Raw genomic sequence first — 16,796 nt, 5'->3', positions numbered from 1 at the left:
TAGCGTCTACGTCACGGCTCTATGGCCCGCCCTCTGTTCGTTGATTGGCCGTCTGTTTTCAGGCCGGTGGAAAACTGAAAGATAGGCTGCTATCTCAGACTCACTACAGGAGCGAAATGAAATTAGCGGAAGTAGAAAGTCTGACGTAGTCAGGCTACTGCTGTGCAGTTCTGCGTATGATTTGGCTTGATGAAGGGACATTCTTACGAAAAATAATCATTGAAAAATGTAATTCTGTCATTACAAATAGCAATTCAAACTCATTGGTGCATTCATGAGAGAAAAAGCAATGTCCAATACAGGAACATATTTTCCTCTATAGTTGGATATTTTCTATTAATCAGTTTACAAATCAATTTAAAGCTGCAGTCCGTAACTTTTTTGGGTTAAAAATTATCCAAAATATTTTTTTAACAAGTACATAAACAGCCAGTGTTCAAAACTCTCTGCTTGCCTTAGCTCGATTCAAAGCGGTAAGCTTGTAACAATGTTTTTAACTCCAGTGGTACTGGAGGATTTCTGCGGGAGATTCGAGCATGTCTTTGTGTCATTACGTCACATCTGTACACCTAAAGAAGAGTCTTGGCTAGTTGGCTATGGATGGATGTTGGAGGTGGAGATTTATAGCCTTCTCTCACAGCACTTGATATAATTAACTTATTGATAACTTATAAACTTATCAATTTGATGGCGGATCCAGAAAGGGTTCAAAGGACAATCACCAGTGACAACTACAGATTCACTCGCTGTAAAATGCAAAAGACTTTGGAAAAAGAGACTGCAACCAGCCCATGCGAAAACAAGGATAATATCTGAAGGGCTTTAAATGTAGTCACGCAATGCTGATGTTGAACATTATCAATTTGAGAACAAAGTATAATGTGCACGGTTTGACGTGATATGATAAGCGATTGTTAGATTTAATCAGCGTGATTTACTTTAATGCTTTTTTTTTCAGTTAGTTGGTCAAAAGAACAAAAGTGGATGTTACTTACTTGTTCAGATGACATTTTCCAATGAAAATTATTATATGGGTCATTCTTCCAAAAAGAATAATCTGTGATTCTAAATGCCAGTATCCACACCGGCGCGGCCACACAGCCACACACTCTCCTCAAACATTGTGTTCATCCACGCTGTGCCGTGCCGAGACACAACTCACGTAAAGTTGATAATTCCGCGAATTACTGCAATTGCAGATTTCAAATAGAGATGGCGACAAAGAGGAAAAATTGCGGACTGCAGCTTTATGTTGTGTTCACACTGGACGCGAATAGCGCGTCAGGCATGAGTGATTTCAATGTTAAGTCAATGCAAAGACGCGTTACACATGTAAAAAATTGAATGAGGCGTATTCGCGTCTACCGCGCCGCGCTCTACGCCTCATAGAGAAGGGCGCGAATTGAGCATCTGGCGTGTTAAGCGCGAATGATTTAGTTAGTGCTATTTGTGCATTCACGCGTTATCCAGCGCAGCTCCTGGAGCGAGCAAATGGTGAATCTCGCCAAACAAATCCGGTCCGGTGGACACAAATACGGCGACGATGATCCCCACGCCGCTGTTCTGCTCTCCAGAGTAAATACAGGGCAGTGACTCTCTCAATTAATGCTCGATCAACATAAAAAAATGGCCGCCAACGGATTTCGATTCTGATTTTTACACGCTTCAGTTTCACTCTTGACGCGCGAATTAACACTTTTACGCGCTATTCGCGTCTGGTGTGAACGCACAGTTAGAGGGGAAGTTTTTTAGTGAATAATTACTGAAATTTTGGTTTGTTCCTTACAAAAAGCATGCAAATTACAACTGTTTATACTACAGACTTATTCATGAAACACGAACAGAACAAATTTCTGTGTTAATTGTTCGTAAAGCCGTGTGATGTAAATATTCGGATTCAAGTCTTCATATTTTCACGAACCCTGTTCCCTGTTCCACACGTAAATGGTGCATAAAACCTCCAAAAGTTTAGTGTTATTTTAGGCAAACTGATGACTGCATTTTGATAACACTATGCAACATAATAATATTTCATGAGTTTGTTTGTCTATATACCTAGGCGATCTTAAACTATTGAGGTTGCATGTCATAAGACCTATTTATGAATGATTGGAAATTCATTAACATACACGTCTAACTAACAAATCTGATCTTTACAAAGCATTTGTGAATCCGAGGGAGAGTTTTCGGGAAGGTCCCTTTTACTTGCAAATTACTCAGAATTTACTGAAGTTTCATGAATGAGGCTCAGTGACTTTTTTATTTATTATTTAATTTAACCCTGACGTATGGAAAAAAAAAATCTATTTTCCGTAGTAAATGGATCCGTTTCTTTAACCATTAATTTCATTATAAAATATGCAATTTATTGCAGATGCTGAGATTTATATGGCCAAAACGTAAGAAAAAAATTCTGATATATTGTAATGTAAATCAATGAGATCTTTATAACATAGCAGATACAGGACTTACATAAAATCATACAAATATCAATCGTCATCACTCTAATACGTATGTCTTAGTTAGATGTTATGTAATGCTTAGTTTCGTGATAAAAACTCTGCAGTTTTAAAACATATAATGCAATGCAATACAATTATGATTGAGATATGAACAAATAAACATTCCTTAAAAGCCTAATGGGTCATATTTGATACTCACATTTTATATGATTTTACTAAAAATGATATTTCAGATATTTAAAAAGCTGTTTCAGACCATTAAGTCTTCATTTTGAAACATTACAAAGAATATAAGTTATTCTAAAAGTCTTTAAAAAGTCACGTGAATCACAACCTGAAGTTGGACGTTTTCACAATTATACTAAAATATGTTTTATTTGCCAACTATCAATCAGACAACAGAAGGCATCTAGTAAATTTGTTATATAATGTGAGATTAGATTGTCACAAAGTCTTCAGAATTTCGTCTTTTTTTGTTCTATGGAAGAAAAAAGTTATGTAGGTTTGGAAAAATGGAAGGTGAAAATGTTGGATGAACTATCCCCGTAAGAGCTTGAAGGAGAGATGGAGGAAGATCCAAGTGAACGAGGAGAAAGATAGCGTGCATGAAACCAAACTCTCTCGCTCTCTCGTTCATTTAGTTCTCACTAAACATTCCCTCCTTTCGTTTTCCTTGCGTTGTTCCAAATCCCTCGCTGTCTTATTCGTCCGCTGCCAAAATCTCTCCACCCAGCTCAGAGATTATTAGAGAGCGGGATGTGTTGAATAAACCGAGTTTGCCGAGGAGCGAGAACTAACTGTGTGTTTGGGGACAGGGGGTGGGGACACGGAGCGAAAACTGTAAACAAGGTTTAGGGGAGTTGAGAAGGACAGCCATTTGACTGGCCAGAGAGAGAGAGAGAAACAGCTGTGATAGTGAGTGAGACATGTGGGCTATGATCAGAATAACATACTTTGCTTTCAGTGGTTCAACTCTCTGCAACCACACTTACACCTGAAGTCCTCCTTTGTGCACATTATATGCAAATTCCTGCATGCATACAATAACATAAAACATGTGCAGGAGATGCTAGCCAGGAATAAAGTGCACTTTTGTGTCCCGTTACAGTTTTCTTTTTCTGTATTTGGAGACACAGATCCCTTGTTGGATTAAAAACAGCTTGTTTTAAGCACCGCAAATAATGTGTTCAACTTAGTTGCACAAGTCTCTACTGGCTCAATTAGTGCTTTGTCAGTTTCTGTAAGTAGTAAGCTAGTATTTCATTCCGAACAGCACTGAATGCGAGTGTGTCATCTGTCTGAAATCGCAATGCTGTCTGTGAAGAGCACACAATCTTTCATACGGCGTACCGCAAGAAGCCTGTGTAGGATGAGGAGTGTGTGTTTTTGATCAAATCGCCTTTGATCAGTAAATCTGGGCTCGTCTTTGCATAACTTCTGCCCACTCTGTCGGCTTTTACATCCAAAATGTCTGAAAACGTGTCTCTTTTGGTTTTTCAGTAAGGTGTAGGCCAGGTTTCATTGTAAAACACGCAACTCTTGCTTAGCCAATCAGTTCGCAACACAGTCTCACGTTTACTTTTGACTAACCTTTATTTAAGCTAAAACAAGACATTTTACATAAACATGCCCTAACACACACTCAAAGGCGCAATCTGCGCACAACACGCACACAAAACGAATAAAAAACAATCAAAATAGTTGAATGCTTTTGTTGTTTTACTCATCTAACATTTTATTCAAATAAATAAGCTACACAATTTTAAATAGGCCTACCAGTGACATTTTCAATACCACACCAAAACTAATATAACTAAAGACTATACTGTAGTCAAATATAAAGTTCAAATGTTATGAAATTGTAGACTAATTCGCTACTGGAGCCACCGTTTGCTTCTGCCGTTTGCCCGGTAACTCACTCCAGCTCTATGACAGCGTCCTTCCTCTTGGGTTTTGCCACCAATGTAGAAACGTTTGTTGTTTAGAGAAGGAGACGGGAACCACCTAATGATAAAACATAACTTTCATCATAAAATAAACAAACACAAAATGATAGTAAGGCGGCAGCCCCTCATGGACAACTGCAGCGCACACACAAATATCGGACAAATAGTTCAGGCCTGGTCCTCTCTCTTCCTTCACTGTCGTTGCTTCTTCTTTTTGTCAATCCGGAGCTCCTTCGTGAGAGACTCGAGTCCGGTGTGACGCGCATTCGCAATCGCTCTGATCTCCCGGCCCTCAGCTATGGTGCCGCTATACCGACTACGCCATGCTTGTAGTTCTCGAATTAACAGCCTAAGCACTAAGGCCCTGTCATCCCTGAGCCATTGAAGTGTCAGTGGGAAAACGTTACCTTGGGAAACCCTTGCAAGAAATTGCTCCTATAACAGTGTTAGGAAAGTCCTAAAGCTTTTATACTCAAAAAAGGAGTCTCGACCCCTTAGAGCAGAGCCACCAGTAAATAGACAAAGCCTTAGCTAAGCTCATGACCCACAAATAAACTTAAAAAAAGAGAAGAAAAAAAAAGAACTAATAAACTTAGTTTCAAGCTGTGGCCAAAAAAAATAGAACCAGGATGCAACAGATTAAATGCAGTTTTAAAGTAGGCCTCACAGTATCCGCGTACAGATATTGAATAATCAAATGTAAAATTACAGTATTTTATTTCAGGATGATTTTTTAGGTATAATCATAGCCTAATGTATTCTGAAGTAATATTCTCATCAGTGATCAGCTTTTACATACTTAAATCTGCATATTTGTTATATTTATTTACGTTATTTATCTTTATAAAGCTTCAAATTAATTAATTTAGTTTATACACTGCAAAATTTCAACTGCAATAAATAGCCTGTTATATTAATGTTTTAAATAAATGTTTAAATATAGAAGAAAAAAAACTTTTAAACATGAAACTAAACTGCCAGTAGGTGGCGGCAAGTGGCCGTCTTAATAAGTGAGTCATTCGTTGGAATATCTGCCGCTCAGCTGTGTCCCGAGAAAGAAAATGCGATAAAGATTTGTCGATATCAACTTCTGTTCGGCAGTCCCGAGGCCTGGACGAGCGCAAAGTGGCAGACATGTTAGCCACGGAGTTGTATAGTACCTGTTAGGCATCGTCGTCGACGAAGTCCTTTAACTTATAAATGGTAAGTGATATTTATTAATATCATATTGTCATTATACCTGTAGACTACCTACTGTGGTTGTCACAGTGCCACTAAGTTGTGTTGCTTTTCAATATCAATATACAGCTACCGATTTAGTAGCAGAACTTTCAGCTGTGCACACGTACCCGATTAAAGTTGTTGACTTTAGTCATTAAATTAAATTTTAATTTTTTTTTTGCAAATAACAACTTCAACTTCTATGTTAAACTGTACTTAATAATACTTTTTCTAATTGAAACAATTGGCTATGAGCTACTTACAGGCGCATTTGATAGACATTCTTAGCACCCAATAAACGGCGCCGGGCATTCGTAAACCACGCCTCAAATACGAGAAATTGTGCATGTGGTTCCCAGACCCAAGTCTCAACGAGAATTGGGTCTGGCGTTAGCCAGGCTAAGGCTAGCCTACTTCGTGATAATATTCAGCAAAACAGCTCCCATGGTCGTGTTATGTAAATAGCCTAAATCATACGTTAGCCTATATAGTTTTTTTCTACTTCAATTTTTTGATACTTATTTAGCTGTTGTCCCATCCCTTGACAGGCCATCTCATTTTTCCCTCTTTCTTTTTCTATGTTTAGCCCGCGACAGCTTTTTTGCTTTATCCGTCTTTTTTCGATGACATAGCTCATCACTAGGGCTGGGGTAAACGATTATTAACTAAACGATTAGTTGGGCGATTATTTTATCGATTAGTCGACTAATCTAATGACTAATTGGACGACTAATATAAAGAATATTTTTTCTGCTGCTCAATTAATAAAAAAACAATATCTCAAATAAATACTAGCATACTGAATCAAGATACTATAAGCTGGCTAACGTTAGTCTAATATTATGTATTTGAACACCATCATAACTCTACAACCGCCAAAACCGTGTTATTAAAATATTTTTTACAAACATTTTTTTATCATAGAGAATGTTTAAATATTAATATCAGCTGAGGAGGGAAACGGATTGGGAGGCGGAGTTCACCTACTGATCAGAGCGCGTGCTGACACGGAGTAAAGCCTGGTTTATACTCGACACGTCCGCACGAGCGTGAATTTGCGCACGGCAAAAATGACCCGTTGGGTGCGCAAGACCAGGAAGACTGTGGCTTGCTGTGTGTGTACGCCTTTTTTTGTAACAACGCGCCCGGCGCCGCGTCCGGGAACCGCTTCAAGCCGAATCTGCCCGAGCTTGTACGTCTCACCACACCGGCACCCAGTTTGCGCGTCTAAATTGCAATTTTTTTTCTTAAGGGTTTGTTTACTGTGTGTGATTCATTTAATGGACAGCACATTAACTTCTAGTTGTTTTCGTCCTCTATTCTGCAATGTTTCGGTCTCCCACGTGTGTGTGGCAAGCTGTACCGCCGGGAACATGCAAAAAATAAATAAATAAAGAAGCGTCGACGCAAAAATATGACGTCGACGCAATTTTGACGTCGAATCATCGACGTCATCGACGCGCCGCTACAGCACTACTCATCACTCACGGCACTCATATTACCCCCCTATGAGCCTATGTTGGATTCTTACGACGGCGCCGACTCTAGCCCGTAAGTCCTCTAAAATATTAAATAATAATGAGGAAACGCAGAAATGATTTAGAAACGCACAGCAGCAGATACATACATAGAAATTACCAAACAAATTATTTTTTTTAACATCGCTTTGGCGCCCCCATGGTGCTGCGCCCCTATGCGCCGTATATAGCACATACACACTTTTTGCGCCACTGCACACTCTTACTGTCTAAACATAGTTCAATTATTTGTATCTACAACAATTAGGGGTGTAACAATATATCATGTCACAATATATCACAAATCAAAAATGCAACAATATCTATTGTGGATAGTTCAGATCCACAATAGAATCCAATTAATTAATTAATTGAACCACAATTAATTCCAAAATTAAAATGTTTAAGGAAAAAATTTAAATTTTCAGAGATTTATCGTCAGTACATCGTCAGTGTAACCATTGTTTTATAATTTCAAACTGAACAAATGGCAACCTGCTAAAGCCATTTCTACCTGTTTTAACCCATAAAAATACACGTTGTTCGCATAAATGAGCTTATGTAGGTTGATTCTGTGATGTTAAATAATATTTTGGACTTGAAATAGCTTGTTAATTTAGATTTTTTTTCAGTGTGTGAAGCTTAAATGTCCCGTTTTCAGGGTCACAATGTGTCCCGCGCACACGCTCTCCTTCTGGCATTCCATTTCTTTCTTTTGGTCTTTCTGTATATCCCTCTTTCCCTGAACAGATTCCTCTCTCATCCTGTGCTGTTCTTTCTTTCTCTTGTCTTCCTGTGTCGTGCACTGGTTCTCTCTCTGAGTTTGTTTAGAGACAGAGATAGTGGGGAAGTATATTTAGTCTGAATAGACTCCACTGTCTGCACACCAGAGAGAGAGACAGAAAGAGACAGAGAGACAGAGCAAGAAAAAGAGTGCGATGAAGAACTGAAAATCTTTTACACTTTAGCTTTTGCCCCTCTTTAAAATTGACATTTTTGTCCACATTTTAAAGCTTTTTTGAACTTTTATTTCTTGTGCATTTTTCTCTCTGTTTCTCTCTCTCTCTCCCATTGTCTCCACTATAATCTCTCAAAGATAACTGTGACGGAATGGGAAAAGACGGGCTTGGAATCTCTCGCTCTTTTGTCAGTGTCAGCTGATTCTGATGGACAGACAGCGAGAGTCTCACGTAACCCGACCTTTGACTATCGGCGTAAAGTCTGGTCCACATTCCAGTCTTTAATGGATAAGAACCTCCCACTTAGACTGGACAAGAACTAATCTGACTGACGTAAAGGAACCAACCACCGTTATCTGAAATCAGATCATGGCACAATAATAGACCAGCGTAAATGTATTTAAATGATGTCACATCTTTATGAGCAAAAAATATGTAACAACCAAAAATAACTACCTCACGGAAAATGCAGTGAAATATACAGGGGTTGGACAATGAAACTGAAACACTGGCCAATATTGGAGGTTTCACATCTATATGCCTGGCGGCCAATCTTCAGAGTGAAGCACGGGTGGATCAGTGATGGTTTGAGCTCCAATATCATGACAATCCTGATTGTATTTGATGGACACGACACTGCCGAGGACTACCAAACCCTTCTGGAGGATCATGAGCACCTGATGCTCAAACCGTGTATCAGCATGATCATGCACCAACACACACAGCAAGACTTGTGACAGAAGGGTTTGATGAAGATGAAAGTGACGTTGAACATGCACAGTCACCAGATCTAAATATTATTGAGGTGTTTTGGAGGAGCGAGTCCACCAGCATCATATAGTGACCTGGACACTGTTCTGGAAGAGGAACGGCTCATAATCCCTCTGGTCACTGTGAAGGACTTCTATTTGTCATTCCCAAGATGAATTGGTGCTGCAAAATGAGGTCCTCACCATACTAACAAATTATTGTGTTGTAAAACCAGGTGTTTCAGTTTCATTGTTCAACCCCTGTATGATTCTGCTTGTGCAGATCTAATTTATTTGCATGCAAATGCTTTTGTTGATTTGGAGCCAGATTTACTAAACAAGCCAAATTAGTGTGAGAGTGGGAGAGAAGCTGTAATATTTCCTCAGGAGACACTTATTCAAGATGTTATTACAAACAGAAAGACGTAGATACATTTCATGTTGGATGAGTGGAGCTTTCGCTTGGGCAGTTAGCAACTGATTTATAAAAGTGCAGATGCAGGTGATCTATTGACAATGGGCAAATGAAATAACACAGACGCAGCCAGATGATTTCCATGCCCTACACAGTCTACCAAGAGCAGCATGTCTTTTGTAAATCCTTGTGAAAGTGAAAGTCGTTCACTTTCGAGGGAACTCACGCTGTGCAACACAGCGTCTCGTTCCTTTCTCAGGGAACAATGGTTACAGTCATAACCTGAGACGTTCCCTTTCGAGGCCACAACACGCACAACCTTGAGGCAGATGGGCTACAACAGCAGAATCAGCACTCATCTCCACTACAAATAGGAAAAAGAGGCTACATTTTGCAAGATCTCACCAAAATTGGACAGTTGAAGACTGGAAAAATGTTGCCTGGTCTGATGAGTCTCGATTTTTGTTGAGACATTCAGATGGTAGAGTCAGAATTTGGCATAAACAGAATGAGAACATGGATCCATCATGCCTTGTTACCACTGTGCAGGCTGGTGGTGGTGGTGTAATGGTGTGGGGATGTTTTTTTGGCGCACTTTAGGCCCTTTAGTGCCAATTGGGCGTCATTTAAATGCCACGGCCTACCTGAGCATTGTTTCTGACCATGTCCATCCCTTTATGGCCACCATGTCCCCATCCTCTGATGGCTACTTCCAGCAGGATAATGCACCATGTCATTTCAAATTGGTTTCTTGAACATGACAATGAGTTCACACAATACTAAAATGGCCCCCACAGTCACCACATCTCAACCCAATAGAGCATCTTTGGGATGTGGTGGAACGGGAGCCTCGGGCCCTGGATGTGCATCCCACAAATCTCCATCAACTGCAAGATGCTATCCTATCAACATGGGCCAACATTTCTAAAGAATGCTTTCAGCACCTTGTTGAATCAATGCCATGTAGAATTAAAGCAGTTCTGAAGGTGAAAGAGGGTCAAACACAGTATTAGTATGGTGTTCCTAATAATCCTGGTGCCTTTAGGTGAGTGTATATCTGTGTAAAATGGCTGTTCTGGTATAAATGTAGAGCTGGACTAGATTTTCTTTAATGAATAATGTCCTGGCAGAATATTATTAGTACATTGTTCTTTTACTGGTTTTATTTATCTTTATTACAGTGCAGATTGACAAAAACCCTGCGTGTTATTACTGGCAAACATCAGCCAATCTGATTTGATTTAGCCAGATAATGAAAGTACTCTTTGTGAGCATCAAGCGAACGGACCGTCGGCCAGCTGAGACGGAAAATAGAAAAAGAGATCAATGACCTTTAAGGATGGACTGATAAGCTTGTGCCTGTTTTTGTTCAGCTGATGCTGAAGTTGCCGTTTCTAACTATGCTTGCGTGTACAGAAGGTGCTGGTGGTACCTGGTCCAAATCAAGTTTGTATGATATTCACAGGGTTCCCACCATCACAAAGCTAGGAGGTATCAGGGAATGTTATAATTTTGATTTTCAGATAAACAGATAAAATCTTTAATTGGCAAGTTTCAAGTGTGTGCTATATTTGTGTTAGTAAACACCAGTAATAATGAGTGTTTCCTGTGTTTGTGATGGAGGGTTTGATCATAACATTGATTGGCTGTAATTAATAGCTCAGGACTGCATTGTGTTTGTGAAAGAGAGCATCTTGCATCCGCACCCGAGGGATTCGACTAGGTTCATGAAGAGGACAGATACAACGGAAAAAAACAAGCAGTTTCCAGAAAGAGTTTAATTGAGTGAGGGCAGAGGGATCCATGATGATTAAGCATTTATGAAAGTAGATATTGTACCTTTTCATGGAACTGTTTAACTGTTTACATTCATCAGTGTTATTTTTATATAATTTATAATAGTCGGTTATTCCTATTTTGAAATAGCTGTTGTGTGCTTTTGACACTTTTATTTATTTATGTTTATTTCAGTTTTATTTTTAGTCATTTAAGTACTTGTACATCTCCTGCTACATTTTTCATTGCATATTTTTATTTAGTTTTATTTCAGCTTGATTTTACTTAAATAATTAACTATTTTTTAATAGTTTGGGAACTACACTAACCTTTTCCACTGGTGGCACTTGCGCTACTAACTTTTTCAGTTACTGGCGCAAAACATGATTTGGTCGCACAAATTATTTATAGTAAGCCTCACTCTGGATAGTAATGAATAATAATGAAACTGCATTAGGGGTGGAACGGTACAGAAGTCACGGTTGGGTCGGGTTCATACCTTGGTTCAGACATTCAGATGGTTCGGTACGATTTGGTACAATGGAGTGAAAAGCAAAACAAAAATGCAGAAGGCATTTTTATAAATGTCTTAAGCCTCGTATTTTTTAAGTTGTTTAAGTTTTATTAATAAAGGCATAGAACCAGTTTATTTGTAGTGCACTGACAATAGTTTTATATAATTAGTTTATTAATTAAATTAAATAAAAAGACAAAATGACCTTGATATATGTTTGGTAATTGTACTTGAATGAATGTAAAATTAATTTGCAATATTTCAGATCAATATATTTGTTTTCCTTAATTTTAACTAACCCTAACTTTATTCTCATGTGAATTATAAATACATGATTTCCGTATAAAATAATTAAAACACACTTGATTTTCTTTTTTAATCAATGTAGAATCATACGCAGGACTGTTGGAAAGCTGTGATGACAATAAAATGATAGCTTATAAATATATCTCTGGTTGTTTCTGTTCCACAACATTTTGTATGTCATGTTTGGGGTGTGGGATGAAGAGAGGGATATTTTCAGTAATTATTTAATAAAACATTTAATTTATCTTCAGTGTAGTATTAGCCAATCAGGTGTCTTGACGCGAATCACGCGATTATGATTATGAAAAAACTAACGTTAGTCTAAAAAACTGCTAGTGATCATATAACGTTAGTCGATGTCAATATCAGCACTAGCAACATAATTAGTTAACTCATGGCAGAGTTTGTCAGCCGAACACCAGACCGCAAATCTACCTTTGGTGTAAGGAAGAGACACGGTGTCTTACATCTCTGCGTCTTTTTCCTGCCGCCATGCAGGCTCAGATAGCCTATATGATTATGATTAGCATGCCTATTATAAAGACACAAACCTTTTACTATCATGTCATTTGAATAATATGCGCGCGATAGAGAAAGAGAGCAAGACAGCGCTTGTGTTGTGTGAAGACGTGATAGTGCGCGCGCGGCCAGGGCGCGCTCTCTCTCTCTCAGCTCGTTTGCGCCCTGTCAAACGCATCAGTCATTCTACTCTACAACACTCACCGCGATCAAAAAAGGCTTTGGCGGGACAAAAAGCGGACGATCCGACAGGTTTTAGAAGATTAAATACAACCCGAAAGAAACTAAAAAAAACAGACCCTCCAAAATAGTCAGTGATACATTTGCGACCCATTAAAAATTAGGGTCGCAATGGGATTTCAAAAGGTCGCATATGCGACCATTTTGGTCGTAGTGTAGTTCCCTGCTGCCTTCACTCATGTGACCCATAAACTCACCAAATGACCGTTTTCTACTTTATCTCTGATATTAGGAATTTTTTTCTATTATATTAGAATTTTTTCTTCTTATTTAAAAATGAGGTTTGTTACAATTAGCTAACTTATTTGCAAATAAAGTAACCCCAGCAAAGTTGTCAAATACTGAAATGTTAAATGTGAAAAACATATGTAGGGCATTTGATACCATAGACCATGGCACTCTAATTGCATGGCTGGAGAGGTAGGTAGGGATGTGAGGTGTGGTTTTAAATTGGTTTAAGTCATACTTAACAAACAGAAGATTTTCAGTCACCGTGGGGAAATTTACATGCTCGTCTGCCCCTCCTAAATGTGGGATACCTCAAGGGTCCATTTTGGGACCCATTCTGTTTTCATTATACATGCTTCCAATTGGCGCTATCTTTCAAAAACACAGGGTATCATCCCATTGATATGCAGATGGTACACAGATATGCCAGTAAAAAAGAATGATAATTAAATAGAGCCTCTTTTTGCATGTCTGATTGATTTGAAAACCTGGCTGGCAGCTAATTTTCTGCATCTAAATGAATGCGAAACCAAGATTATTGTGTTTGCACCGTCTAATGTATCTGAGTTCCCCTGTGTTGATTTAGGCCCTTTATCTATTAATGGTAAATCCGTGGTGAAAAACGTCATATTTAATAATAATTTTCGATAACTCACTAAAATTTGACAAACAAGTTAACGCTGTTGTTCGATCAGGTTTCTTTCAATTTAGAACCTTGACAAAAGTCAAGCTATTTTTGTCATTTGAGGATTTAGAGAGAGTGACGCATGCATTTGTGACCTCACGTTTAGACTACTGTTACTGTAATGCCCTGTATGCAGGGATTAATCAGTCGACCTTGACACGGTTGCAAATTGTTCAAAATGCCGCAGCTAGATTGCTGACAGGTTCTCGAAAGCGGAACCATATCACTCAGATTTTGCTTTCATTGCATTGGTTGCCAATCCGTTACAGGATTGATTTTAAGATTTTGTTGTTTGTTTTTGAATCTCTAAATGGTATGGCACCAAATCTATCAGTTTTGTTGCAGATATACTCACCATCAAGCTCACTTAGTTTCTCTGACCAGAAACTCTTGATGTAAATTTTGGGGTGATCGTTCTTTTTCAGAGTTGGCTTCGAAACTCTGGAAAAGTTTTCCTTTGCATATTAGAACTGCCTCCTCATTGGTTTCTTTTAAATCTCTTTTAAAAACTTTTTCTCTGGCTTTTCTGTCTAACTCTAACAGCAGATACGTTGTGAGATATGTGTATTACACTGCATAAATGTTCTGTGCATTTCGCTTGTTGCATGTTTCTACAAATTGTACAGCACATTGGTCAACTACCCATTTTTTTTAATTGTGCTTTATAAATAAATTACCTTACCTAAGCAACCATATGTTAATAAGCTCATGGTTGAGATTGCAATATACAATATTTTTGCAGCTTGTGTTCAATAAATTGTTTGGTTGAGCTTGGGAGCTGTGAGTTATTAATGTCAATAGTCATAGTCAAAAAAGGTTCTGCAGGGGTTCTTTGCGGTGGTCATGGTGCTATATAGCACCACTACCATTTAAAGAACCTGTTAAGCCCAGTTTGGTTCTTCAGTGGTTCTCTGGGGTGGTTAAGGTGCTCTATTGCACCTCTTATGGTTCTACATAGCACCATTTGACAAGGAAAAGTGCTATATGGCACTTAAAGTGGTTCCCCTATGATTACAAGCCAATGAACCACTTTTAGTGCTATATAGCACCATTTTTTGTTTAGAGTGTACAGTATAAGGAAAACTGTTATAATGTAATACATCTAATGTGAAGTAACGTTTTTGTCTGTTTTTCCTCTGGCAGTGGGTCTAGAGCAGCAGTGCGAGTTGACCTGCCGGCCGGTTGGGTACCGTTTCTACGTGCGGCAGGCGGAGAGGGTACGAGATGGAACGCCATGCGCAAACAACACACCCAATGATGTGTGTGTGGGAGGACGCTGTCTGGTGAGAAAACACAAAAGTGATAGAAAGCACAAAAATGATAGTAACATCATCATCTGTTCACGGACGCCTTCAGAGATTCAATTCGAAGTCTGAATCTGCCAAAAAAAAAAATTCTTGGAATTTTGCAGTGGTGGAGGAAGTACTGAATCTCAGTACTTAAGTAAAAGTACAAATAACCAGATAAATATTTACTTTAGTAAAAGTAGAAGTAACACAATGACAACCATACTTAAGTAAAAAGTACCTGATTTAAAATGTACTTTAAGTATTAAAAGTAAAAGTACTTGCATAACAATTTATTCTCTTAATGTCTATTTTCTAATGATTAATAAAACATTTAATTCTAACTCATTCAACCTAATACTCCTATAATGATGTTCAATAATGATTTTCACCATTTCTAAAACAAGCTTGCAATTAGGCAATATACACATCATGCGTATCCTTACTATATGTTAATAACTATATTTGGCAGTAAACGCGATTAATTTATGGTGTAATTCTGAACCTCTTGGCTTGCCATATTCCTAACCAAACGTATATTACACACGGTGTGTTTCCTATATGCACGTAAAAACAAATTTTCGCGTATAAATTGCATGATAAACGCACTGCGTGCGACACGCATTTAGTTTGAACGGGTTGATATACTGTATCTATGGCAACCAAACGTTACTGGTGAGACAAACGTGCAACGAACGGACGGTCAGATTACGTTTTGGCAGGGGAAAAACTGATAATGAAAATGTAACAGAAGTTGTAGAAATGTAGTGGAGTAGAAAGTATAATAATTGCTGCAAAATGTAACGAAGTAAAAGTAAAAAGTATGCACTATTTATTCTACTTAAGTAAAGTAAAGATACGTGAAAAATGTACTTAAGTAAAGTAAAGTATTTGTACTTCGTTACATTCCACCACTGGAATTTTGTGATATGTAGATCTAACCATGTGAAAAAGAATTACACTTTAGCATAATTTAAAAATAAATAGTATACTTTCAAAGAAAGTATGTTGAATGTAATATTTTCGGAAACTTATGGATATAATTTAAAATTAAATGAAAATGTATTATGGCTTATCTAAATAAACTTAAGAGTGCTTTTTGACCCACTTAAGCAAATCTTTAAATGTTATATCAGAATTATTTTGAAATATGGTTAACGTGTACTGCCAAATACATTGAAAAGCATCTATGCTAAACTAAAATACAGTTTGTCATTTCTATTGAAACTTGTATTTAAACATATTTGTAATTACACATTTATAATGGTGAAGTTACAAGTTAGTACATTCACAATATATTTACTTTAAATATGACAGTTAAAACTATAATCAAGTATGTTGCCTTATGTTAGTCTGCACATTAAAGAATTTTTGTTTAAAATGATTTAAATTGTACTTCAAAGTAAACTTTCTAATTTGAAATTATTACTGAGAGCACTTTTGGAAAGTGTGCTTAAGTGTGTTAAGAAACATAGTCATAGTACTCTCATCAAATACACTTAACTTATCTTTTATTTCATTAAAATAATGAAACTATCTGTAATTACAGTTTTTTAAAAACTATATTTTTTAGCAACTCTATCTTTAGTACACATTCAGTACAATTCTTTTTCACGAGGATAGAGTCTGATCTTGTCATCCTCATGCATTCATATCTTACTTTATTAATAATGAAAAGCCTCTTTCCTCTGTCAGAGTGACGGCTGTGACGGTGTGTTGGGCTCAGGGTTGGTTCGGGATCGCTGTGGTGTGTGTGGCGGTGGAGACGGCACCTGCGAGAGGATCACAGGAAGTTTCCTGAACACAAGCTTTCCTCTGGGTTACCACAAAATCCTGGATATCCCTCCTGGAGCCACAGCTATCAACATCACGGAGAGACGAGCCAGTCCAAACTATCTGGGTACGAACTATCTCTGTGTGTGTGGCACAAGTTTGGACCAAATATCTGCTCTAAGATCAGCTAAACTCTGGGA

At 38.0% G+C, this 16,796-nt stretch overlaps 1 protein-coding gene across 2 annotated transcripts in view; it reads left to right on the top strand.

Moving 5' to 3' along the window:
• Positions 1–16,796, top strand: part of adamtsl4 (ADAMTS like 4) — a 92,651-nt gene that overhangs the window by 47,928 nt on the left and 27,927 nt on the right. For both annotated transcript variants that reach the window (XM_089117444.1, XM_089117445.1), the window contains exons 6-7: positions 14,681–14,820; positions 16,519–16,723. In XM_089117444.1, the coding sequence (XP_088973570.1) occupies positions 14,681–14,820; positions 16,519–16,723 (345 nt within the window). The remainder of the gene's footprint in view (positions 1–14,680; positions 14,821–16,518; positions 16,724–16,796) is intronic.

This window comes from Pimephales promelas, chromosome 12 (assembly GCF_988280905.1).
Source record: "Pimephales promelas chromosome 12, fPimPro1.hap1.1, whole genome shotgun sequence".
Taxonomy (NCBI): domain Eukaryota; kingdom Metazoa; phylum Chordata; class Actinopteri; order Cypriniformes; family Leuciscidae; genus Pimephales; species Pimephales promelas.
Note: the sequence above shows the minus strand (reverse complement) of the source record. Positions and strands in the feature narration are given on the sequence as shown.